The 27,769-nt window shown below is 46.1% G+C and overlaps 1 protein-coding gene and 1 long non-coding RNA gene across 2 annotated transcripts in view; one reads left to right on the forward strand and one right to left on the reverse strand.

Annotated features, from left to right (window-relative positions):
* LOC137438096 (YEATS domain-containing protein 4) lies at positions 1 to 27,294 on the forward strand. The gene is given in 7 exon segments (XM_068133024.2): positions 1 to 153; positions 155 to 187; positions 1,304 to 1,490; positions 8,274 to 8,368; positions 8,499 to 8,591; positions 14,044 to 14,131; positions 26,958 to 27,294. Coding segments are annotated over 7 exon segments (684 nt in total). The 5' UTR covers positions 1 to 129; the 3' UTR covers positions 27,122 to 27,294.
* Positions 27,281 to 27,769, reverse strand: part of LOC144888506 (uncharacterized) — a 32,921-nt gene continuing 32,432 nt past the window's right edge. The window contains exon 2 of the long non-coding RNA XR_013621060.1: positions 27,281 to 27,494. This is a non-coding gene — a long non-coding RNA (uncharacterized LOC144888506). The remainder of the gene's footprint in view (positions 27,495 to 27,769) is intronic.

The following is a 27,769-nucleotide window of genomic DNA, read 5'->3' on the forward strand; positions in this document are numbered from 1 at the left end:
GTCCCGAGGTTATTGGCGACGTTTGACGTGTGTACGTTCTTTCTTTGAGAAACTGAAGCGCTCTTTACTCTTTACTCTGTAGTTAGTCTTTAGTAGCGGAAAGGGCGGAAGGAAGTGAAGCATCACATCATGTACAAGTCCCGCATGGCGGAGTTATGGCTCGCTCGCTTCAGGTGGACGTGCCAAGGTTTGTGGTTTACACAGTTATCCCATAAACCGTCACTTATCACTAAACCGTCACTTAACGCTTATACTTATACTTATAGCGTTACGGTGGCGCACAAGTGGCCAATGTGACCCGAATCCGAATGGTGGCTGTTCTTCCCGTACAGCTGTCCTTTCATTCTCTTTTTATTCCCTTCGTGTTGATTTATTGACGTGTACATATATCCTGTGTCGGTATCACTTCTCTTGACGCTATTTAACCGGGAAAGGTATCATTAGGTAAGCATACCGATGCCATGGGAATTATACCGGCAAAACAACTGACAAATATTCCCGGTTCTGGTTAAATTTGCACTGCCTTGTTTCGTACATTGTGTCCGACAGTTTGTCCGACAGAACGTTTCCGAAATGATTTGTTTTGGAGATCTGAGAACGGATCGTGCCGTGCGTGCCGCCATGTTGGTGTATACAGGGTTTACACAGTTATCCCATAATGCCGTGCGTGCCGCCATGTTGGTGTATACAGGGTTTACACAGTTATCCCATAATGCCGTGCGTGCCGCCATGTTGGTGTATACAGGGTTTACACGGTTATCCCATAATGCCGTGCGTGCCGCCATGTTGGTGTATACAGGGTTTACACAGTTATCCCATAATGCCGTGCGTGCCGCCATGTTGGTGTATACAGGGTTTACACAGTTATCCCATAATGCTGTGTGTGCCGCCATATTGATGTATACAGGGTTTACACAGTTATCCCATAATGCCGTGCGTGCCGCCATGTTTGTGTATACAGGGTTTACACGGTTATCCCATAATGCCGTGCGTGCCGCCATGTTGGTGTATACAGGGTTTACACAGTTATCCCATAATGCCGTGCGTGCCGCCATGTTGATTGTATTCACTTCCCTGGCAACGATGGCATCAGTAACTGGCAATCTAGCACGTCAAACTCGTTATTCTGACTCACTGTAGTTAGTGGAAGGTTACACTAATTATTTGGCCTTGTTCGGTCTTGTTTACCTTTTCTCATTTGTCAAGCTTCCCAATTGAGATAGCGCCCACGCACTGCATCATGGGTACTGAAACCCCTCTATTCTCCTTGACGGCGTGATTTTGTTTGGTGTGTTTTTGTCAGGGTGTTACTATAGTCAAGGCACTTGTTTATGGAAACGTGTCCCGTTTCTTTGGGAAGAAGCGTGAGGAAGATGGACATACGCACCAGTGGACCGTGTATGTGAAGCCTTTCCACAACGAGGACATGTCCACGTATGTGAAGAAGATACAGTTTAAACTCCACGAGAGCTATCGAAACCCACTCAGAGGTAAAACTTGTTGGGAGAATGTCCGGGCTATTTGGGGTACATACGTGGAAGCAGGTATGTACTTGTTATTTTGAACTGTCTATTTATTGGATGCAAAGTTGAGGCTCGCGGAGGAGCTAGAATATGCGATGAGTCAGGACGTAACAGGGGAGGACACACGAACAGCAGGGTTGAGGGAGACTTGGACAATTTTTTTTTTTTTTTTTTTTTTTTGTATACTGAATCGAGGCTCGTGAAAGAGCTAACATTTATTTCACAAACAAATCAACCAGACAAACAAAATATACAAAAAGAGGGAGCGGAAGACAAGATGGGGAGAGAAGGGGAAGCACACAAACACAACATTTGAGAGCAGGGAGAAGTGTGGGAGGGAGAGGGCTTGGGGGCAGGAGGCGTGGGAAGGGGGGGGGGGGGGGGTAGAGGTATAAAACACAAGGGGACCGAAATTAGCGGGGGTAGAAAAGATCAAGGTTTTGGATGGGGGAGGATAAGAGATGGTGGTGAACAGCTGTTTTAAAGACCTGGAGGGTGGAGTGGGATTGAAGAGAGTGAGGGAGTTTGTTCCAGAGGTGGGAGAAAAGAGGAATGAAGGAGTGAAGGTGAGCAGAAAGTCTTGATTTTGGCAGTTTAATCATAAGAGGGTTGCAGGCAGATCTTGTGCGACCTGTAGGAATATTTGGGGGACAGAGCCCAGAGAGGGCTGGGGGGGGCAAGGCCAGAGAGGAGTCGGTAGAAGACAGAAAGACCACCAACCTGCCTGCGGTGAGTGAGTGAAAGGCCCTTGGAGTTAGCTTCATCGCGGGAGATTCCAATGATTCTGAACGCTTTGGTTTCAACAGCGTGAAGACGGGCTAGGTGTGAGGCAGGAGCACCAGACCAGAGGGGAGAGCAGTATTCCATAGAGCTGCGGATGAAAGCCTTGTATGTGGTGAGGAGCTCAGGTGTGCCAAGGAAGGACTTCGCACGACGGAGGATGCCCAGTCGGCGACTGGCTTTGGAGGCCAGATTTGAAATGTGGTTTTCCCAGGAAAGATCATGGCAAATAGTGAGACCCAAAAGCTTGAGTGACAGAACTTCTTGGAGAGGATTATTCAGAAAGTGGATGGGAGGGTTTTCCAGTCGGTCTTTTCGGAGAGACATCGTAAGAGTGTGAGTGAAATTCATGGATGTGAGGAAGATTGAGGGGTATGGGAGGATGCACAGGGTGGATAGATGGATAGAAAGTAGCAAAACTCTCAGGAAGTAACAACTGGTAATTTGGAAATATATGAGCTTAGGAAGGATTAACAAGGGTAGAAAAGAACATGGTTTTGGATTGGGGATGATCTGAAATGGTGGGGAACAGCTGTCTTTGAGACCGGGAGGGAAGAAGAATGAGATTGTAGAGAATGTGGAAGTTGAAGAGAAATTTGGGGGGAAATAAAATAAGTGGAGGTGAGCAGTGGTCCTGGATTTTAGGAATTTCACCAGAAGGGGCTGATGGTGGACCGTGTGAGCCCTGCAGAGACTGAGGGGGAACAAAGCATGGAAAGAACATCGGTTGCAAGACCAGAAAGGAGGCGGTAGAGGATGGAGAGACCACTGACCTGTCTGCGGTAGTGAACTGATAGGCCCATAGACTCAGGTTATGCACGGGAAATTCCAATGATGTTGAAGGCTTTTTTTCCCACAAAGTCAAGCTGAGCAACATGTGAGGCAGGGGAGCCAGCCCAGGGGAGGGGGAAGGGGCATTACTCCATCAGGCTGCGGATGCAGGCTTTGTCGGTGGATAAGTGTTCAGGTGTGCAAAGGTAGGACTTTGTGCGATGCAGGATGCCCAAACTGCCTTCGGAGGCCAACGTTGAAATGTGATTTGCCCAAGAAAGATCATGCCTGACAGTGAGATCCAGGAGTTTGAATGACTGAACTTCCTTAAGAGGGTTGTTAAGAAAATAGACAGGTGTTCTGGATTTGCCCGATGGTTCTTTCGGAGTTAGAGTGTGAGATTTGTCATGACTGAAAGACGTATTCTAAGTGTTTGGCCAACTTGTGATTTTTTTTCCAAGGTCTGAAGAGAGGGAAGACGCTGTAGCCTGCCTGTCTGGAGGATGAAGGATGTCACGGCAGAGGGTGGAGTCATCAGAAAATAAATAAAGAGGATTTTCCAGAGAGTCAGAGAGATTGCTAATTAATATTAGGAAATCTTGATTTGCTTGATTTGTGTTTATACATCTCAAAGTCTTCGAAAGCTTGACGGCTGACTGTGATGCTATGGTCAGCAATGTAGCACCCGACAATGCCTTTAGTAGTGGGTGGTTCTGTTTTTGTTTTTTTTGTTTTTTTTTGCAGACTGCCACTGAGCTAAAAGTTTCATTTTAAACTTTAAAGTTTTTTTTTGCAGCAACAATTTGGAAATCTCTAACTGTGTAATTGTGGTAATGGATGCCAAAACAGGGTGGATGCATAGCAGGTGCTGCCTGTTTGTCAGGACCTTTGCGGCAAGTGTTTGTGTGGTCCAGGGCGTTATGGCTCTGGTATTGGCTAAGCGATTAGGGTGCTGGCTTGGGATCCGAGGATCCTGAGTTCGAAACCCGATTAATCGTTGAAATAACGCCAGGGACGATAGACTTAGCCTGTCATCCTTCCAAGGTCGGCAAATTGAGTACCAGCTTGCTGGGATGAATGTGCTGGTGTGTGCCCTGATTTAGAATAGGTGCACCGCACTCCTGTGTGTCGTAAGAGCCGACTAAAGGGTTGGCGTCAGGAAGGGCATCCGGCCATGAAACAACATTGCCTCAAAAAGAGAACCATGATGATTGTTATAGGGCCTGCAAGGCTAACCCCCGCTCTAGCAGAGGAAATGGCGTTAAAAAGGGATTTTTTGTTTTTTACTAAATGTACAATGCAACACTAAGAAGATACTTAATTAGGTTTTTTTTTGTTTGGTTTTTTTGTTGTAAACAGAATCGAGGCTCGTGAAAGAGCTAACATTTATCACACAAACAAATCAAACAGACAAACAAACAAAGTATATTAAAAGGGGAGTGGTAGACAAGATGGGGAGAGAAGGGGAAGCACATAAACACAACATTTGAGAGCAGGGACATCGGGAAGATGTGGGGGAGGGAGAGGGCTTGGTAGGAGGGAGGCGTGGGAAGGGGGGTGGGGGGGGGTGGTGGGAGAAGTATAAAACACAAGGACATCAAGGACTTCCAGAAAATAAGTTGGTATTTCAAAAAAGTGGATTTGGGGTGAATTTAGCGGGGGTAGAAAAGATCAAGGTTTTGGATGGGGGATGGTGATAAGCTTGGAGTTAGAGTTTTGGATGGGGGATAAGATATGGTGGTGAACAGCTGTTTTAAAGGCCCTGGAGGGAGGAGTGGGATTGAAGAGAGTGAGGGAGTTTGTTCCAGAGGCGGGAGAAAAGAGGAATGAAGGACTGAAGGTGAGCAGAGAGTCTTGATTTTGGCAGTTTAATCATAAGAGGGTTGCAGGCAGATCTTGTGCGACCTGTAGGAATATTTTGGGGACAGAGCCCAGAGAGAGCTGGGGGGGGGCAAGGCCGAAGAGGAGTCAGTAGAAGACGGAAAGACCACCAACCTGCCTGCGGTGAGTGAGTGAAAGGCCCTCGGAGATTCATCTCCGATCCATCTTCATCGCGGGAGATTCCAATGATTCTGAACGCTTTGGTTTCAACAGCGTGAAGACGAGCTAGGTGTGAGGCAGGAGCACCAGCCCAGAGGGGAGAGCAGTATTCCATTGAGCTGCGGATGAAAGCCTTGTATGTGGTGAGGAGCTCAGGTGTGCCAAGGAAGGACTTCGCACGACGGAGGATACCCAGTCGGCGACTGGCTTTGGAGGCCAGATTTGAAATGTGGTTTTCCCAGGAAAGATCATGGCAGATAGTGAGACCCAAAAGCTTGAGTGACAGAACTTCTTGGAGAGGATTATTCAGAAAGTGGATGGGAGGGTTGTCCAGTCGGTCTTTTCGGAGAGACATCGTAAGAGTGTGAGATTTGTCAGGATTGAAAGACATGTTCCACTTGTTTGCCCAGTCTGTGATTTTGACCAGGTCTGCAGAGAGTGAGGAGGCTGCAGACTGCCGATTTGAGGGATGAGGAATGGAGCGGCAGAGAGTAGAGTCATCAGCAAAGAGATAGAGAGGATTTTCAAGAGAGTCGGAGAGATCATTGATGAAGACCAGAAAAAGCACAGGCCCCAGAACACTGCCTTGGGGAACTCCAGCCTGAACAGGAAGAGGAGATGAGAGAAACCCATTCAGGGCCACACGTTGACTACGACTAGAGAGGAAGTCCGCCAGCCATGCGTGGAGATTTCCATGGATACCAAAGGAGGAGAGTTTGGTGAGCAGAGCGGGGTGCCAGACCGTATCGAAGGCACGTGATATGTCAAGTGAGACAGCTCTGATTTCCTGTTTGGCATTGAGGACTTTCATCCATTGTTGAGAAAGCAGAAGCAGCATGTCCAGAGTAGAGTGACCTGGTCTGAAACCAAATTGATGATCAGAGATCAAGCCATTGGAGAAGAGGAAAGAATTCCTCTTCTTGGTATAATTTATTAGCAGAATTAGACGACTCACAATTACTTGAGTAGAAAGTCCATGGAATTTCCGCATGACATATCTGGCGAGATTGTGAAGTGGACGTTGTTTCGACATATCTTTCACACCCGACATACGTTGGGGAATAACTTTGTTGGAGAACAATAATATCCGAGAGATGACCCGGCCTGACTGCTGATTGCCAAGAGACAGTGAGTGCGACAAGCTGACAGAGTTTATACATTGTAATCAATGTAATCATTGGCCTGACTGCTGGCGACGGACAATGGTCACACAAATTTAAAATACAGTATTGTCTTTAGAGAAGTGTTTATTTAATAATTCAGCAACATCTAGAGCACATAGCTGGACAATATTAAATTAACATATATTTAACTGTTATTTGCACAACATTGTTGAAGTCACATTTTACATTATGTGAAATTTCCGTGGGTAGCTGCTGGTTTGGATATTGTTCCTCATCGGATGAGCCTGCCAGCTCCTCTCTTGATGGGAAGGTGGACAGTGGTTACCAAAGAAAGCATTTGTAGTATGACCATCGACAATGCATTTTCACCCAGTAGGGCAAGGATGAATATTTTATATGAATGAGTTTTGTTCTCATGGCCAACGTGCATGAGCATTCTTCGACTGTGTACTTTGGTCTTAGTGCTGGAATACACAAGCAAAGCCAAGTTATAATATTTGTTTTTTTTCAACTTTTTATTTTGCTACAACAGCCAAGGAGTCAGAAATGTGTCCGTGGATTGATTCCTTTCGCGAAGGGGGTGGTGGTTCTTCGGCCTAACCCCAATATGGTCCCAGAAGAAAGGGGGTGGGATTGTGTAGATGTTGTACAAAGGCTTCCAAAGCTTAATTCTTTAAATTTATATTTTTGTTAAAAAAAAATTTTTTTTTGCATGGTTTGGAACCTCAAGGATGCATGCGTAGGCCGCAATGGATTTTTACAAATAGATGGGCCAAAATTATTTTTTTTCCAAGCAAATGATGCACATTACATGCTTTACATTAAATGATACTCGTGAGGTATCCGCGCTATGCATGGGTGGGAGGCCAGAAGCAAACAGACAATGCCGAAACGGCGAATGCTAAAGCATGAAACCAATAAATTCCACATTCCTGTAGCACCTTCAGTCGCACGTCAGACATGGACAGCAAGTTCGTGAAGGACTTCCATGAAAAACGTACCCGTTCGCAAACAAACCGGTATGTTTGTTCCATACCCAGTCAATGGCGAATCTGCATATGGCGATCCGCGAATTCACGTTTAGAAAGTAGAAACCGTCACGGCATTTCGTCATTCACTTGAACTCGATATCTCTTTTTTTCATTCCAAACAGCATAACTCCAATCACAAATGAAATAACATCAATATAAAAAATAAACTTTTAACAACATTCGTGTCATAAACAAATATTTAAATCCTGATGTGAAGTTCTGTACGTTTGGGTGAATACAATTACAAATTCAAAATCGTACTTGTATTCACTCAATTCCAATCATCAATTGATACTTTAACAAAACGATTAACATGATTAATGTTTAACGATTTAACATTACGATTGAATGACGGTTGTATTTGGATATTATCAAACCCGCGCATTGCCGTCATCTGTCCACTGCCGCATTTGCGGCAGGTTCATAATTGTCATCAAAATCTAAACAGTATTTGTGGAATTTCAATGAAAACCACATCACTGTTCCAGTTTTTCCAAACACGATGGAATAATATTTACCGATATGAACAATTAGAAAATTGGAAAACTTTGAAAAATTGGAAAAACAATTTAGCCTATTTTACTCCCAGGGGGTCCCAGGATTACCCACCCAAAATATCGTTGCGATCGGTTGAGCCGTTTTTGTGGTACCTTCAAACGGACAGACGGACATTTGGTGAATTATAGTCAGATTAGAAACTGAAAACTGAAGTTCAGGATGGAACTGTAGTCTAATTGTATTGTTTCATATTCCCGGGATATGTATATATATATATATATATGTATATAAATGTAGATATACAGCCACCTCGGTCACTCCCAAAAAATTTATTTTCTTTGCTGTTAAGAAATATCTAACCTCCCATTTTGAGCTCTTTCAACCAGCACAAGAATAAGTCTTCCTTTAAAAAAATATAATGGTATTTTTACGACGGACGTCTGCTCGTAATGCATATAATCCATGATCTGCATCCCATATTTTCACATCCTACCTCCCAACCGCAGTGGTTACCAAGCCCCCATACGAAATTACAGAGACAGGATGGGGAGAATTTGAGACAATCATCAACATTTTCTTCATCGACCCCAATGAAAGGCCGGTGAGTGTGATCTTCTTGGCTCATAAGGGTTTTGTGCACGATTTCCTGCTTGCTTCAAGGTTTTGGTAAATTGTATTGTGAATGGAAGAGGTTTCAAAAATAGAACGCTTTTATCTCTTCATTCATTCAGGTCACTGTTTACCACCTCCTCAAGCTGTATCACAATGAACCGAATATTATGTTGGGCAAAAAGGCTTTGGTGTCTGAATTCTACGACGAGATGGTGAGTTTGAACGATGCCCGCAACTCCTGTTATAAGACGTATTGAAATGTCACTTCATGTCAATGGTTAAAAAACCAATGTAAGTTGTACCTGCACTTTCATTTTGAAAGAAATATACAGAGTGTGTCCTATAAGTCTGGAACCACAGGGCAAAATAAGTGATTCATGATTTTTTCCGTTTAAAAATGATCTTTTCATGATTTTTTCGTTTTTACAAGTGTCCATGATGTCGCTGAGTCAGGAAGAATGCATCCAGTAATCCTGCTCCTCGGAAATCGGAGTCATATGGAAGTCGCTGAGGAATTCAACATATTGCATCCGGACCGCGCGCCGATTACACACAGCTGTGTCAGTAAACTCCCTGGGAGCCCCATGATCTGAAATCGGAAAAATTGAAGCACAGGCGATTGTGCGGGCTACTGTCTTGTATTCATGCGTCAAGTTTCATAACAATCAGCCGGGTGATAAGGGAGGAGTTGGAAAAAGTTGACAGACGGACGACCGGATGGAAAGACAGACATCCGGACATCACGACCCATTTTATAAGTTCATCTCTTCGAGAATCAGATGAGATGACCTGATAAATTAAATAATGTCTTTAGTACTGTATCGTGAAAAATTGCTGTTTGAAATTGTGGGATGAGAAATGTTGGCATTGATTTAAGTAACAACTTTTGTACCTTGCTGTACTGTTTATGTGCTGTACAAGTTTCGTACTGTTTATTCCAGTGACTGTTTTTTATTTTTCCATTGGTAGCTTTTTAATGCTGCTTTAAAATTGCTCCAAAGAGCATTGCCATGAAATCTGGACGAGTAGAGAGATGTCTTTGCATACGCATTGCTGTTATACTATAGACTAGTGGGGCACCCATGGGAATCCCACGGGCATGGACGTGTGTGACATTTGGACATCTTGATTTAGATGCTGCACATTCCGTTTTACAAAATGGTTGCTGGCAATTCATCAGATCCAGCAATGATGTAATCTACACAATATATTTACTTCTGATAACATGTAAATGCGTGTGCGTGCACAAGGGGAAATACAGTTTGAAATGTGTAATTACACCAAATGTAAAATGTGACTTCAAGAGCTCAAATCCTCTCCCTCCCTGCCCCCATCCCTCCTACATCACGCACACTGCACACACAGGGGAGAGGGGGAGAGGATTACACACTGGGGAGAGTGGGAGAGGATCACACACAGGGGAGAGGGGGAGAGGATTACACACCGGGGAGAGGGGGAGAGGATCACACACAGGGGAGAGGGGGAGAGGATTACACACCGGGGAGAGGATCACACACAGGGGAGAGGGGGAGAGGCTCACACATAGGGGAGAGGGGGAGAGGATCACACACAGGGGAGAGGGGGAGAGGATTACACACTGGAGAGAGGGGGAGAGGATCACACACAGGGGAGAGGGGGAGAGGATTACACACCAGGGAGAGGGGGAGAGGATCACATACCGGGGAGGGGATCACACACAGGGGAGAGGGGGAGAGGCTCACACACAGGGGAGAGGGGGAGAGGATCACACACAGGGGAGAGGGGGAGAGGATTACACACAGGGGAGAGGCTCACACACAGGGGAGAGGGGGAGAGGATTACACACAGGCGAGAGGGGGAGAGGATCACACACGGGGGAGAGGGGGAGAGGATCACACACGGGGGAGAGGGGGAGAGGATTACACACCGGGGAGAGGGGGGGGGGGGGGATCACATACCGGGGAGATGATCACACACAGGGGAGAGGGGGAGAGGCTCACACACAGGGGAGAGGGGGAGAGGATTACACACAGGGGAGAGGGGGAGAGGCTCACACACAGGGGAGAGGAGGAGAGGATTACACACAGGGGAGAGGGGGAGAGGCTCACGCACAGGGGAGAGGGGGAGAGGATTACACACAGGGGAGAGGGGGAGAGGCTCACACACAGGGGAGAGGGGGAGAGGCTCACACACAGGGGAGAGGGGGAGAGGATTACACACTGGGGAGAGGGGGAGAGGATCACACACAATGGAGAGGAGGAGAGGATCACACACAGGGGAGAGGGGAAGAGGATCACGATGTTCATTGATGGTCTCGTTCTGTTCCCTCATTCTTTCATTCACTTTGAAAATGGCAGTTACAAACGTGACGGGTAAGTTAAGCCGCTGTCACACCTTGACGTTTTAGCCAGCGTATGCCGACGTATGAAAAATTTGGCTACGTTAAGAGCACGCTGAAGCACGCTGGCATACGTCGTAGTACGCCGAGCTTGTCGACAAATTTTGTGCATGCACAAAATTTGTCGACGTATGCCAGCGTATGACTCACACCAGCACTCAATTTTGATACGTCAGCATACGCTGGCTAAATCGTCAAGGTGTGACAGGGGCTTTACCAAGAGTGAATGGTGATACGTAAACGAAGCTCCGCCCCTCTACCCACGTGCAGAGTACCTAATAATTGCAACTCTTTATTGTGACTACGTCTAAAGAATGAAACATTCTGACGATATAAAGAATACAGCTCAAATGGAAAAGTCACTGGGAAAAAAAGTCTTATGGGCGGTGTACAAGGACACATTACGTTACACACTTCTGTCCGGTGAAAACCAAAATTAATCTTTTCGTCACAGCATACGAGGTGTGTTCAAAAAGTATGCGACCTTAATTTGTCGTGCGTAAACAAATGAAGCTAGGGAGGCGTTGATTGGTGCACGGATGTAGGCGATCCTAATGCGCACGCGTGAATTTTTTCCCACCTGCAGAAGCTGTCATTCGACGGCAGACCGCCGATGAGTGAGGAAGTGTAAGTGAGCGCCGTCGGATTTTCGTTTTTGACAAAATGACAGAAAAACTTGAACAATGCTACTGCATCAAATTTTGTGTAAAGCTTGGCGATTCCCAAGTGGAAACGATCCGCAAGATTCAACAGGCCTTTGGGGACGAAGCAATGAGCACCACACAGATAAAGGAGTGGTACAACCGCTTCAAAGATGGCCGCACATCAGTGGAGAGTGAAGCACGTTCGGGTAGGCCCTCAACATCCCGAAATGAGATCGTCATTGACCACTTGAGGACCCTGGTGATGCAGGATCGTCGAATCACGATCAGAGAACTTGCAGACGAGGTGGGCGTCAGCATTGGATCCGTTCATTCCATTATGAAGGAGGATTTGGGCTTCAGGAGAATCTCAGCGAAGTTCGTACCAAAGCTGCTAACGATTGAGCAGAAGCAACTCCGTTTGGAGATCGCACAGGACATGCTGGAGACTGTGAACAGCGATCACAGCTTCCTCAACACAGTGATCACTGGCCCAGAAACCAAGTTGCAGTCATCACAATGGAAGCATCCAACATCCCCGAGGCCAAAAAAAGCAAGGCAGGTCCGCAGCAATGTCAAAGTCATGCTGACCGTCTTCTTTGACTCCAGTGGCGTGGTTCATCACGAGTACGCACCACACGGCACAACCATCACCAAGGAGTATTACCAAGAGGTTCTGCATCGCCTTCGTGACGCTGTGCGACGCAAACGGCCGGACCTGTGGGCAGCGGGCAATTGGCAGCTCCATCACGATAACGCACCCGCCCATTCTTCACATTTGATACAGAGTTTCTTGGCCAAACACAACACACCTGTGCTTCGTCAGGCTCCCTACTCTCCTGACATGGCTCGTGTGACTTCTGGCTTTTCTCCAAGCTGAAAATGCCCCTGAAAGGGACCAGATTTCAGTCCAGAGAAGACATCATGTGGAATGCGACGGACCAGCTGCACGCCATCCCAAAAGAGGCGTTCCAGCGCTGCTTCCGACAGTGGCAGAACCGTTGGGAGAAGTGTGTGGCACTGTGGCAGCCCAAGGGGACTACTTTGAAGGAGATTAGTGTAAGTTTGTTGTATCTGGATACGAGTATTTTTTATGAACAAAGGTCGGATACTTTTTGAACACACCTCGTACACAATGACATTAAAAAAATATTTCAAATAAACTTATTTAACCCTTTGAGTACGGATGACGTCCAGTGCCGCAACCGCGAAAAGTTTTGTGTACCGATGACGTTACTACACGTCATCGACTATACCTAGAAATAGATCGTCAGTTGGTTGCATTCCCGTACCAAAATGCCAAATTAATCCCATACCGGGGGTATTTTTATCAAAATAAAATCCCGTACTCAAAGGGTTAAAGTGTACGTGCACATAACTTCTAAAATAAGAATGAAGAATATCTCTAGGCAATTTCCCCTCTGTTTATTTATTTATTTCACATATGTGAATTACATGTCGATGCACAGATGAGTTTTTTTTATGAAAGACTTAACGATTGTATTTCCGATACATTATGAAAATGCATCTTCTTTGGGCAGTGTATAATCACTCCGAACGAAACAGGCATCAACTGGTTTCCTTTGCGCGAGTTGTAATCAAAATGGACCTTTGTTTCTTCAAAAGGTAACTTAAGATAGAAGACATGTTGATTCAGTCTTCAAATCTCTGGGCTGGTGCCCCTGCCTCACACCGAGCTCGTATTCACGCTGTTGAAACCAAAGCGTTCAGAATCATTGGAATCTCCCACGATGAAGCTAACGCCAAGGGCCTTTCACTCACTCATCGCAGGCAGGTTGGTGGTCTTTCCGTCTTCTACCGACTCCTCTCTGGCCTTTCCCCCCCAGCTCTCTCTGGGCTCTGTCCCCCAAATATTCCTACAGGTCGCACAAGATCTGCCTGCAACCCTCTTATGGTTAAACTGCCAAAATCAAGACTCTCTGCTCACCTTCACTCCTCTTTTCTCCCGCCTCTGGAACAAACTCCCTCACTCTCTTCAATCCCACTCCACCCTCCAGGTCTTTAAAACAGCTGTTCACCACCATCTCTGATCTTCCCCAATCCAAAACCTTGATCTTTTCTACCCCCGCTAATTTCACCCCAAATCCACTTTTTTGAAATACCAACTTCTGTCCTGGAAGTCCTTGGTGTCCTTGTGTTTTATACTTCTCCCACCCCCCCCCCCTTCCCACGCCTCCTCCCCCCAAGCCCTCCCTCCCACATCTCCCTGCTCTCAAATGTTGTGTTTGTGTGCTTCCCCTTCTCTCCCCATCTTGTCTTCCGCTCCCTCTTTTTACATATTTTGTCTGTCTGTTTGATTTGTTTGTGAAATAAATGTTAGCTCTTTCACGAGCCTCGATTCAGTATACAAAAAAAAAAAAAAAATGTACATCAAAAGCCTACGGAACCCCTCAGAGGTATGCGAGGCAAACAAAATGATGGAGATTTGTTTTTGAGGCCCCTCCCATAACGGATGTAGCCACTCCCTTAATGGGTGAAGCCACACCCATCACTCAGAGATAACCCCATATTCTAACTACGGTCTCCTCTTATGATCAATTGTTTGTGCAAATTGTTTTGCAACTACGAACTAACCTTTTCTTTACTCGACCTCATATTTTTCCTTACTCTTAATTTTCTCTGCAGATCTTTCAAGACCCCACAGCCATGATGCAGCAACTTCTAATGATGTCACGCCAGCTCACTCTTGGACCTCATAAACACGAGACGGACTGTAAGTGCAGTAGGTGCAATTGATGTGCGAGTACAACTGTTGTATTGTAGCTTTTTCATTATTACCTCCGCCACCGAAGGTGCATGGATGTTACGTTTCACACCTGTCTATATGTGAGCAAGATATCTCAAAAAGTTGTGGACGGATTCTGACGAAATTTGGCAGATGGGTAGTGTATGTGACAAGGACGAAATGATTCGATTTTGGTGAAGATCTGGATCCGACTACTATAATTACCCTGCGCTCGCGTAGCGAAAAGCGGGGTGAAACATTCATCTGCGTACGTGTGCCTTGTGCGTGTGCCGTGTCTGCATTTAAAAAAAATCATTTTCTCGGCATTTTTTGAATGCAAAAATGTTGCACCTCGTTATCTCCTAAACCGCTGCATGGAAAAAATTGAAAGATTGGCTCATTGTAAAGAACTCCATATGGGGAATAGGTGTTGTTAACGATGACGTCATTGGTGCCATAATTATGACGTCATAATTCGACAGGGACAACGCTTAATCTGATCAGTTTGAAATGTATTGAGCATGATCTATGCTACAATTATATTAGAGAATATAAATTAATGATGTCATCGCTCACGTGGTCTGGCAGCCATATTGGGTCAAAGAAAAAAAACGTTCAAGAACAGAAGAGTTGGCTCACACCAAGTTGACTGCGCAGGGTAAGTCTTCTATGAATACCATTTAGTTGTTTTATGTGATTCTTCACCTTTGGGAGATAGGGCCAAAAACTATATATAGCAGGATATCTCAATAAGTTGTGGACGGATTTGGACAAAACTTGGTGGACCGGCTGCATATGTGAGGAAGATGTGAGGACAAGGAAGAAATGATTCAATTTTGGTGAAGATCTGGATCCAGATCCAGATCATATAATTTTTAAAGTGATTCTTCACCATTGAGAGATGGGGCTAAAACAAGACATATAGCACAATATCTCAAAACGTTATGGACGGATTCAGCTGAAACTTGGTGGAGGTGAAACTGGGGGGTAGGAGTGAGGGGGAGGGAAGGGGTACACGGTAAAAAACAAATTGACACGACAATGAATTTCAAGAATGAAGTCGGGGATTGAAAGATGTTGATTTGGGGTGTATGAACGGTGGTAGAAAAGATCAAGGTTTTGTATATATATATATATATTTTTGTATACTGAATCGAGGCTCGTGAAAGAGCTAACATTTACTTCACAAACAAATCAACCAGACAAACAAAATACCCAAAAAGAGGGAGCGGAAGACAAGATGGGGAGAGAAGGGGAAGCACACAAACACAACATCCGAGAGCAAGGAGATGTGTGGAAGGGAGAGGGCCTGGGGGGAGGAGGCATGGGAAGGGTGGGGGGGGGGGGGAGGGGGAGGGAGAAGTATAAAACACAAGGACACCAAGGACTTCCTGGACAGAAGTTGGTATTTCAAAAAAGTGGAATTGGGGTGAAATTAGCAGGGGTAGAAAAGATCAAGGTTTTGGATGGGGGAAGATAAGAGATAATAATTCATTTATTTTGTATAGCGCTTTTCCAGAAGCCCAAAGGCGCTTTGACAGAGTGGCAAACATAATGTATAACAATACATGAAAACAACAATTGCAAAAAGACAAGAATCAATAGGGAAATATTTAAAGCAAAAGGAGGGAGAAGGAGAAGAGATAGTCAGGGGTTAAATGCTGTGGGTTGAATGTTGAATGCAGTGTTGAACAGGTGGGTCTTTAGTGATGTTTTGAATGTGGTGAGTGAGGAGGAGTCTCTGATGGTGTGAGGTAGTGAGTTCCAGAGGGTGGGAGCAGCGATGGAGAAGGCCCTGTCCCCCCAGGATCTGAATTTGGTCCGGATGGAGGGGGTCAGGAGGTTGGTACCAGCAGAGCGGAGGTTGCAGGTGGGAGTGTGTCTGGAGAGGAGGTCAGCCAGGTAGGATGGGGCCAGGTTATGGAGGGCTTTGTATGTCAAGAGGAGGATTTTGTACTGGATTCTCTGGGGGATGGGGAGCCAGTGAAGCTTGTAAAGGACGGGGGTGATGTGGTCACGGGTCCGAGAATGGGTGAGTAGACGGGCAGCGGAGTTCTGAATGTATTGGAGTTTATTGGTGATTTTTGAGGGTGAACCATAGAGGAGGCTATTGCAGTAGTCCAGACGGGAGGTGATGAAGGCGTGGATGAGGGTTTCTGCAGCCGTGGAGGAGAGGGATGAGCGGAGACGGGCAATGTTTTTCATGGTGGTGAACAGCTGTTTTAAAGACTTGGAGGGTGGAGTGGGATTGAAGAGAGTGAGGGAGTTTGTTCCAGAGGCGGGAGAAAAGAGGAGTGAAGGTGAGCAGAGAGTCTTGATTTTGGCAGTTTAACCATAAGAGGGTTGCAGGCAGATATTGTGCGACCTGTAGGAATATTTGCGGGACAGAGCCCAGAGAGAGAGCTGGGGGGGGGCAAGGCCAGAGAGGAGTCGGTAGAAGACGGAAAGACCACCAACCTGCCTGCGTTGAGTGAGTGAGAGGCCCTTGGAGTTTGCTTCATCGCGGGAGATTCCAATGATTCTGAATGCTTTGGTTTCAACAGCGTGAAGGCGAGCTAGGTGTGAGGCAGGAGCACCAGCCCAGAGGGGAGAGCAGTATTCCATTGAGCTGCGGATGAAAGCCTTGTGTGTGGTGAGGAGCTCAGGTGTGCCATGCCAAGGAAGGACTTCGCACGGCGGAGGATGCCCAGTCGGCGACTGGCTTTGGAGGCCAGATTTGAAATGTGGTTTTCCCAGGAAAGATCATGGCAGATAGTGAGACCCAAAAGCTTGAGTGACAGAACTTCTTGGAGAGGATTATTCAGAAAGTGGATGGGAGGGTTGTCCAGTTGGTCTTTTCGGAGAGACATCGTAAGAGTGTGAGATTTGTCAGGATTGAAAGACATGTTCCACTTGTTTGCCCAGTCTGTGATTTTGTCAAGGTCTGCAGAGAGTGAGGAGGCTGCAGACTGCCGATCTGAGGGATGAAGAATGGAGCGACAGAGAGTAGAGTCGTCAGCAAAGAGATAGAGAGGATTTTCAAGAGAGTCAGAGAGATCATTGATGAAGACCAGAAAAAGCACAGGGCCCAGAACACTGCCTTGGGGAACTCCAGCCTGAACAGGAAGAGGAGATGAGAGAAACCCATTCAGGGCCACACGTTGACTACGACTAGAGAGGAAGTCCACCAGCCATGCGTGGAGATTTCCATGGATACCAAAAGAGGAGAGTTTGGTGAGCAGAGCGGGGTGCCAGACCGTATCGAAGGCACGTGATATGTCAAGGGAGACTGCTCTAATTTCCTGTTTGGCATTGAGGACCTCCATCCATTGTTGAGAAAGCAGAAGCAGCATGTCCAGAGTGGAGTGTCCAGGTCTGAAACCAAATTGATGATCAGAGATCAAGCCATTGGAGAAGAGGAAAGATTTCATATCTGAAGCAATGATGGATTCCATGACTTTGCTGATAATTGGGAGAAGGCTGATTGGTCTGTAGTTGCTGGGATCAGTTTTTGCACCTTTTTTGTGCAAAGCGGTGATGTTGGCAGATTTCCAAGCAGATGGAAGATGACCTTGAGCAAAAGAGAGGGTGAAGAGAACAGAGAGAGGGAGTGAAAGTGCGGAAGAACATGATTTTAGGACCCGTGGGCTGATGCCGTCAGGTCCAGTTGCAGAATCAGAGTCGAGGGTTGACAGAAACTTTTCCACCTTGTCAGGAGGAAAGGACACAGAGTCCAGGAGCAGCTGGGTACGACTGGGTACGGTGGGTACAGAGAGGGATGGGTGTGGGACACAAGATTTAGAGGCAAACACAGAGTTGAGGCATTCAGCTTTTTCACGTGCGGAGTCAGCCGTGTGGCCATTTGAGGTGAGGGAGGGGATGGAGGGGGAACAAACACCAGAAACAGATTTGACCAGATGCCACCAGGATTTGGAAGAGGGAGACAGATAAGAGAGTTCGGTCCTGAGAATGGAGAGATATTGTTTCCTGGCTCTCCTGAGGGTGGAAACACACTTGTTTCGGGCTTTGTGAAAGGAAATGAGATTTCCTTCCGTTGGATTTGCTTTCCAGGAGACGAAAGCAAGTTGTTTCTGGGCAACAGCCTCACCACAAGATTCCGTGTACCATGGACGGGAGGAAGGGTATGACAACTGAAGACGAGATGTGATAAATCTGTGCATGAGAGAGAGCAATTTACTTTGGAAGAATTCCCAGGATGAGTTGATGTCAGAGGCAGTAGAGATGGGAGACCAGTCCAGATGATTGATGGCTGCTTGAAGACCGTGCCAGTTGGCCTGAGTGAAATGCCAGACTCGTGGATGCTGAGGAGGCTCTCTGAGAATGGTCAGAGAGATGTCCACTTTAACAAGGACATGATCCGATTGGAGCAGAAGAAGTGCAGCAGACATTTTCAGGGAAGTTAGTCATAACCAAGTCCAGAAGAGAAGATGCTCCGTTGACTGAGATCCGGATTGGGAAATTGACAGATTGTGTCAGTCCCAGTGAGTCACAGAAGTCCTTTGCTGAAGAGCCATGGCTGGTGAGAGAGGTACCCACCCCCAGCCAACTGGCATGGTGACAGTTGAAATCACCACATATGAGGAAGAGAGAGTTGGGATGGGTTGATAGAAGTTGGTCCATATTATCAGACAGCGAGATGTAGATGGAGTCATCACTGTTTGGTGGACGGTACAACACACATATGAACAAAAGGTGGGAGTGAAGGGGAAGCTGTAGCCAAAGGTATTCCTGGGGGTGAGGTGGAGAGAGGGCAGTGCAGGGCGAGTGAGGAAGAGAGTTTTTAATAAAGATAGCAACCCCACCTCCAGGACGAGGCTCAGGTCTATCATACCGGAGGAGGGAGTAACCTGGGAAAGATACCAAGGAATCAGAGACATCATGAAGGAGGAAAGTTTCTGTTAAGCAGATCACGTCTGGTTTGTCAGAAGCAACCTGTATGGAGAGATCAGTTAAGTTTGAGCGAAGGCCCCGGATGTTTGAGGTCCATACTGTTAAGGAAGAGGAACAGGGAGCATCGGATACAGAACAGGGGGGGGGGGGGGGGGAGCGGTAGGGTAAGATGTGGAAGAGGAGGAAGAGGTAGGGAGAGCTGTTGAAGGTGTGTCAGAGATTACAGAATAGCTTGGAGAAAGGGAAGAATGGGGCAGACAAAAGGTTTGATGGTGATTGGGTGAGGTGCAGTGAGGTGTTATTTGAGGAGGGGGAAGAGTGAGGCAGAAGGTTGAGGGAGAAGAAGGTGAAAGTTCGAAGGGGGAAGAAGCGGGGATGACGCTTTGAGGAGGAGGGGTGAGAGGGGAGGGGAGGAGTGAGGGAGAGTCTCGGAGGGGAGGGGTGTGGGGGAAGTTTAGGAGGGAAGGGGCAGGGGGGGAGATTTGAAAGGGATGGGTGATGGGGAAGATTTGGGGGGGAGGGGCAAGGGGGAAGATTTGAAAGAGATGGGTGATGGGGAAGATTTGGAGGGAAGGGGTAATGGGGAAGTTTTGGAGGGAAGGGATGATGGGGAAGTTTTGGAGGGGAGGGGTGATGGGGAAGATTTGGAGGGAAGTGGTGAGATTGGATTTTGAAAAGTGTACGATTAATGGGAAACGAACATTTATTGCAAAATGAGTTTCTTGAGACATTCGAGTCAAAAATACATTTGAGGACGTTGAAGGATGGGTGGAGTTCTGGAGAGTTTAGGGAATGAATGAAAGATGCACTGTAAGAGATGGAATTTTTTTTTGGAATGAATAGATTTGGTGAGCAAGTCGAAAGCATCCTTTTATAGAAGAAGAAGAAAAAGGTGTTATAGAATATGACAAAATAAAGTTCTTCAGGGGACAGATGAAACATTTTTTAACCACGTGATCACGAACAACGTGGTCGAAGAACGAACGAACAAATAAGAACGAACAAACGGATAAGAACAGAGAAGGAAAAAATTTTTTTTGGGTTTTTTTGAGATTTTAAAACAAGGAAGTATGGGGTGAAAAGACCGTGAAAAACAGAGACCGAAAGTAATTTGCAGCGCGATCGAAGAACCGCTGAGACAAAAAAAAAGCCTCAAGCCAAGGGCTGACAAGGTTGCCTACTAGTACTACACTAGGCCTCAGAATACACGATACGAAAAAAACGACGATTCTGTACACAGGTATGAAAAACCAACACCGAGAAACCTATTAAAGTCACCCCAATAGGTACATACACCGAAAGAAAGATACAGATTCGACAAAAACAATTGTGAAAAATTACTTAACTTCGAAAGAGTGCGTGCGGGGACAGCTTTGAAGAGACGTCTGGGGGAAGATAAGCGGAAGGATGGGGGAAGATAAGAGATGGTGGTGAACAGCTGTTTTAAAGACCTGGAGGGTGGAGTGGGATTGAAGAGAGTGAGGGAGTTTGTTCCAGAGGCAGGAGAAAAGAGGAATGAGAGAGTGAAGATGAGCAGAGAGTCTTGATTTTGGCAGTTTCACCATAAGAGGGTTGCTGGCATTTCTTGTGCGTCCTGCAGGAATATTTGGGTGACACAGCACAGACAGAGCTGGGGGAGCTAGGCCGGAGAGGAGTCGGTAGAAGACAGAAAGACCACCAACCTGCCTGCGCTGAGAGAGTGAAAGGCCCTCAGAATCAGCTTCATCGCGGGAGATACCAATGATCCTGAAAGATTTGGTTTTACAGCGTGAAGCCAAGCTGGGTGTGAGGCGGGAGCACCAGCCCAGAGTGGAAAGCAGTATTCCATTGAGCTACGGATGAAAGCCTTGTTTGTGGTGAGGAGCTCAGGTGTGCGAAGGAAGGACTTCACACGACCAATTGATTCAATTTTGGTGAAGATCCAGATCTGGGTCCAGCTCATAGAATGTTTTATGTGATTCTTCACCATTGAGCGATGAGGCTAAAACTGATATATAGCACAATATCTCAAAACGTTATGGACGGATTTGAACGAAACTTGGTGGACTGGTTGTGTATTTGACAAGGACTAATCGATTCAATTTTGGTGAAGATCTGAATATGCATTCGGATACGAGAATTATTTAATTTTTAAGTGATTCTTCCCCATTGAGAGATCAGGTGAAAAGCATTATATATAACATTATATTTCAAAAAGTTATGGACGAGTTGTGACTAAACTTGGTGGATGAGTTGGTTAGGTGACAAGAACAAGCCGATTAGATTTTGGTTCCGGTCAGAAACCAGATCCAGCCCATCAGTGGGATACAAAACATAAATTGTTCAGCGTGGCGGAGGTATGTGCCCTCCCGAGTGCCATTCTAGTTCATTCTCAGTGTACTGCCATTTATATACCCTGACCCTGTCTCTGCATTAAATGTTCAATCTTGTTTCTTTTTCTTGTCCCAACTCTCTCCCTCCTTCATTGTCCCCCGTTGCACCGCGGAGCGAAAGGGGGACTATGGTTTTCCCCTCCGTCCGTGTGTGCGTCCGTCCGTGCGTGTCTGCGGACGTGCATGCGTGCGTGCGTAAGCGAAGGACCGAATTCTAATTTGGTGTGTGGGTGCAACCCACGTCAAAATCCAAGATGGCCACCGCCATGAATGTCTGAACCTTGTGAGCGGAATATCTTGAAAAATAAGCAAAGTACCAACTTCTAATCTGGTGTGTGGGTGTATCTAGGCATAAGGAAGAACGCTATTGAAAATTGGGTCGCCACATCAAAATCCAAGATGGCCGCTACCATATATATGTCAACCTTGTGAGCGGAATATCTTGAAAAATAAGTGAAGTACCAACTTCTAATCTGGTGTGTGGGTGTATCTAGGCATAAGGAAGAATGCTATTGAAAATTGGGTGGCCACATCAAAATCCAAGACAGCCGCCACCATATATAGGTCTGAACCTTGTGAGCGAAATATCTTGAAAAATAAACGAACTACTAAGTTCTAATCTGGTGTGTGGGTGTATCTACGCATAAGGGAGAACGCCATTGAAAATTGGGTAACCATGTCAAAATCCAAGATGGCCGCCTTGCGTCTCCCCACTTTGTCAACTCACATCACTTCACTGACGGGGGACCAAGGCGTAACGCTTGTTCTGTACCCTCTGTGTACCAGAATCGATTTTAATACCCTGTGAAACAATCTTCAGTTTTTAGCAAAGATCACATGTGCAAAATATAACATCTCTCTACCTGTAGCGACTTCCGCTTCCGGTCCCTCGAGCGAGGAGGCTTGCTTCGATCTCTCCACAACATCAAAGTTTGAGTATCTTCCCATTCGTGTCTTTGTCAAATTTCCACTGGTTATTTTATTGTGTATGTGTTATTGTGTGTTTCTATTTAGTTTTGGTTTTGTAATTATTGCAAATTTGTGTGTAATTAGTCGTTTTTTGTTCGCACCTCATGCGCGGCCTGGTCTCTCCAGGCTCCCTCCCCCCCGTCAGTATTTTGTGAATGTAAGTTCTTTCCTTCATAGTATTTGCTTGTTTCTTTGATTTTCTTTTCTCCCCCCTACCTCTCACGAACATCTTACCCTTTGTCCAACGTTTTGAAAACAAAACAAACAAATAAACAAAAAATTCTTTATTAATTCTTTCTCTCCTCCCGGACACGTGCTTGTTCGCTCTCCTCCTCGTCTCGACTTGTGCCCCGCCCCCTATATCTCGTTTTCTTCCACCTCTGCTCCTTCTTTCTCAAATCCACGTCCTCACTTAGAGACTTTTCCCAGATTATTTTTCATGGTTTTGTTTAAATATTATTTAAATATGTTTAAACCGCAGCCGTGATGCTGACGCTCCCCCCTCCACCCCCCCCCGCCCCCCAGAAATTCCATGTTTTAAACGTTTCCCAGTATATTCCCTGGATTAGAATAGGTACACCGTATCCCTGCGTGTCGTAAGAGACGACTAAGAGGGTTGGCGTCAGGAAGGGCATCCGGCCATAAAAACATTGCCTCAAAAAGAGAACCATGACAATTACAGTTACATATGGGCAGGGTACAGCCCGAAGTGGAGATCGGTTTCTGAGATTTTGGACATGGAATGTAGGGACAATGACAGGGGGATCAGGAGAAGTGGTGGAAGTATTGGTCAGAAGAAGAGTGGACATATGTTGTGTGCAAGAGACGAGATGGAAGGGAAGTGATGTGAGAATGGTGAATGGTAGGCAGGGACAGAAATACAAGTTTGTGTGGCAAGGGTGCCCGGAGGGCGTGAATGGTGTTGGTGTCCTGTTTTTTGAGGGAGTTCATGGGGGTTACAGATATGGTGTGAGAAATGGAGAAGGTGAAAGGATTTTGGAGTTTGCTGATGGAGCTGATTTGTTGATTTGTAATACTCAGTTCCAGAAAGAGGGTAATAAGCTTGTGACACACACGTCAGGTGGGTCGACGACAACCGTTGACTACCTGATGGTGCGTAGGCGAGATAGGGGGCACCTCCGGGACACAAAGGTGATCCCGGGGGAGGAGGCTGTTTCACAGCACCACTTGGTTGTCTGCGACATAAGGGTAAAAGGTGCGAGGAGAGCTCGGCGGGTGAAGTACCAACCGAGAATGAAGGTGTGGAGGTTGAAAGAGGTGACAGTTAGGGAGGCATTAAAAGAGAGGCTGAGTAGGGTAGAGGATGATGTGGTTGAGCTTGAAAGTGGTTGGATGTCAATGAAAGCTCGTCTGTTGGGAGCCGTTGGGGAGGTATGTGGATGGACAAAAGGACCACCGAGGCACTCGGAAGCATGGTGGTGGGATGATGAAGTTGGAAAGAGGATTGACGAGAAGAGGAAGAAGTTCAAGGAGTGGCAGAAGGCAAAGGGTACGGGAGCAGAAAGAGCAGAGCATGAAAGTTATAAGGCAGCTAAGAAGGCTGCAAAGAAAGAGGTAGCAAAGGCGCAGGAGGCATGTAGGAAAATGTTCGGAGAACGCTTGGATTCGGAAGAGGGTCAGAGAGCAGTATTCAGGATTGCAAAGCAGATGGCGAAAGAGAGGTGTGATGTGATGGGGGTGAGTTGCTTGAAGGATGAAGTGGGACAAATCGTTGTCGACCCAGATGGAATTAAAGGAAGATGGAAAAGATATATGGAAATGCAGTTGAATACAGAGAATGAATGGGATGGCAACATAGAGAGTAACGCAGTTTTAGGACCGGCAGAGAAGATAACTGAGAAGGAAGTTGAGGAAGCGATAAAAGCAATGAAGAGTAGAAAAGCGGGAGGGCCGATGGGAGTTGTGGGAGATATGTTGAAGGCAGCAGGAAGTTGGGGTGTGAAGAGAATGACAGAGATCTGTAATCTGGTGCTGAAAGAAGGCCGCATTCCAGTGGATTGGGAACTGAGTACCCTCGTCCCTCTATACAAGGGGAAAGGTGACCCTCTGGAGTGTGGCTCGCACCGAGCGATAAAGTTATTGGAGCATGGAATGAAGGTATTGGAAAGGGTGTTGGAGAGGAGGATAAGGAAGAAAGTGAAGATCGACGAAATGCAGTTTGGATTTATGCCAGGAAGAGGAACGACAGACGCACTTTTCATTGTGAGGCAGTTGCAGGAGAAGTACATGGAGAAGAGGAAGAAGTTGTTTCTTGGGTTTGTTGATCTGGAGAAAGCATTCGATAGGGTTCCACGCAAAGTATTGACATGGGCATTGAGGAAGTTAGGAGTGGAAGAATGGTTGATCAGAGTATTGATGGCAATGTACAAAAGAGCGCGCACAGCTGTATGGACGAAGGACGGGAACAGTGGTGAGTTTGAGGTGAAGTGGGAGTGCATCAGGGGTCGGTACTAAGTCCACTACTATTTGTAGCTGTGATGGAGGTGCTGGCTCAGAACGTAAAGGAGGGTTTACCGTGGGAGTTGTATGCAGATGATCTGGTGTTGATTGCGGAAAGTATGGATGGACTGAAGGAAAAGATGAACAAGTGGAAGGAATGTATGGAGACAAAAGGTCTGAAGGTGAATATCGGAGTGACGAAGGTGATGGCAAGTGGTAAAGCATGTGGTGAGGTGGAAAGAACTGGGAAGTGGCCCTGTGCTGTGTGTAGGAAGGGTGTCGGAGTGAACTCCATTCAATGTACAATGCGCGCTGAGTGGGTTCATCAAAAATGTAGTGGTCTGAGAGGGTCATTAACCAGTGTGGCAGCGACATTCAAATGTAAGGTGTGCACAGAGGGAGCTGCAGATGGAGGAAATGTTGAGTTGGATCTTGGAGATGGCGTGAAGCTGGAAGGAGTGAAAACATTTTTCTACCTCGGAGACATGCTGAATGGAGAAGGTGGATCAGACTCGGCAACGGTTGTTGGAGTGAGATGTGCATGGAAGAAGTTTCGGGAACTGAGTGGCGTGCTGACGAGGAGGGGAGTGTCGTTGAAGCTGAAGGGAAAGGTGTATGCTGCATGTGTGAGAAGTGTTATGATTTATGGGAGCGAGACATGGGTAATGAACGTAGAGCAGCAACGAAGGTTGGAAAGGGCTGGAAATGTGAATGGTTCGATGGATGTGCGGAGTATCGTTGAGAGAGAGGAAGACAAATGATGAATTGCGAAATATGATGCGAATAGAGCCTGTGATTGATGCTGTGAAGAGGAACAGGTTGAGATCGTTTGGTCATGTGTTGAGGAAGGATGAAAGTGACTGGTTGAGAAGAGTGATGGAAATGAATGTAGAAGGAAGTGGAGGACGGGGAAGACCGAGAAAGACTTGGCTAAAGATGGTGGAAGAAGAAATGCGGGCAAGGGGGTTAACAAGGGGAGATGCAGAAAATAGGGCAAAATGGAGAAGATTGTCATGGGGACCGCAAGGCTAACCCCCGCTCTAGCAGGGAAAATGGCCTTTAAAATGCATGTTGTTGTTGTGTTGTTGTCTCTACCTGTAGCAATATCTAAGTCATGGGAGTTCTCCTTTACCACCTCATCTCAATTGTAGAGGACAATACAATCTGAAAGGCTTGTACAGGGTGTTTCAAAAGCCTTCGTACTATTTGGATTGTCTTTATTGAACATTCTTTTATTTTACAGGTTATGTTCTCGAAAGTTGGTAAATAGTCCCCACCATGTTTCATTCGTCGGGAGTGAATATGTCACACACAGCACAACAACAAAGTAAAATGGTAGTATTAGTATGGTACCTTGAGACGAAGACTCAGCAGTTTTATCACAAACATTTTGAAGTGGGGAGCTCACCCAGCAAGAACTGTATTCTTCACAGTGTCAAGAAGCTCCAGAAAGAAGGCATTGCTCACAATCTCAATAAATCATGGAGAAAGAAGACTGGGCATTCAAAGGAGGACATTGAGGGGGTGAGACAATCTGTCACTCGGTCTAAGGACATCCTCTCGACGATGCCACCAGGAGCTTGGTCTTTCACACTGTTTTTCAGATCCTGAGGCAGAACGTGACATTTTATCCATGTGACAGGGCAGTCTCCTTTTGGATAGAGCACATCTGGTCTCCACATTCCCCAGACCGAAACCTGCTGGACTTTTCTGTGGAGCTACGCGAAGGAGAATGTTTACAAAGACAACCCTCGTAACATATAGTAGCTCACGAGAGCTATTGGGGGAGTGTAAGATCCATCTAACATCTGGCATGCAAGAGGGTGATACAAAACTTCCCTGTCAGAGTGAACGCTTGCCTGGCATGTCGTGGAGGTCACATCGAACACAGTATTCATACCGTTCAATCATTGTGGATCAAAGTGCCAAAAAAAAAAACAATGTTCCAAGTCTCTATTTATGACGAGTGATTGTTAACTTTGACTCTTGTAATCCCTTTTTCAAAATAAAGTATTGAAATAGTGCCAAGACCTTTGAAACACCCCCATATCAATCTGCGGCTGTTAAAATTGTTGATTCGTCGGTTTGAGAATGACTGCATGTGGCCTCATGCTGCCTTGCAGTTGGAGACCTGGAGGCGAGGACAATAGAGCGGCTGGGGAGCGCTCGACGGAAAATTGGGGCAGAGATTGCCATAATGAAGGAGAAACTGAGGGCGAGCCACGAGGCCGTTCAGAAACACAAGGAAGAGATACGCCGGCTGGAACTTCAGGACGGCAGGGAGTGAGGATTAGAACTCTGAAGTCCGTTGCAGCTTGAATTCAATTGTGACTTGTCCAGCTACGAGCTGGTGGACTTTAAGGGTAAGCCAGATCCAAACATTGTGTAAAGTGTTTTTTTTATTTAATCCTTTGTGATGTAAAGAATTGTAGTTGTCAATAAATAGTGTTGTGTCGCTTATTTTACTGATTTACAACATCAATGAGGAACGTTCAACTGCACATATGAAGTTTTCATCACAGATACAATGGCAGCACTTCCACCGGTGCGGACATTAACACATCGTGCATTGATGATCGTTGCTTCAGAATCCCGTCCTCATCCAAAAACTTGCGGTTGCCATTTGCTCCAAACAGGGCTCCTCGGATTTCTGGCATCATCTGCAGGATAACAGCATTTGCAATTATTATTGACGTCTGAAAGAGTTTTTAAAAAGAAAAAAGAGAAACTTGGTGAAATTGATGCAAAGTTTGATATTTTCCGTACAAACAAGGAAAACGGATGTGCATGTCGTGTTGGGGATACAATTGGTGTTCCCAACTCGGTTTTCTGGAAAATGTCCGGTTTACCAAGGTTTTTCTTAAATGTTGTTAAAGTAAACAATTTGTTGCTTTTGAAGTGAAGATGGAAAAGCAATTTTTCACGTTTGAAATCT

The sequence above is a fragment of the Myxine glutinosa genome, chromosome 12, assembly GCF_964187855.1.
Source record: "Myxine glutinosa chromosome 12, kmMyxGlut1.1, whole genome shotgun sequence".
NCBI lineage: Eukaryota > Metazoa > Chordata > Myxini > Myxiniformes > Myxinidae > Myxine > Myxine glutinosa.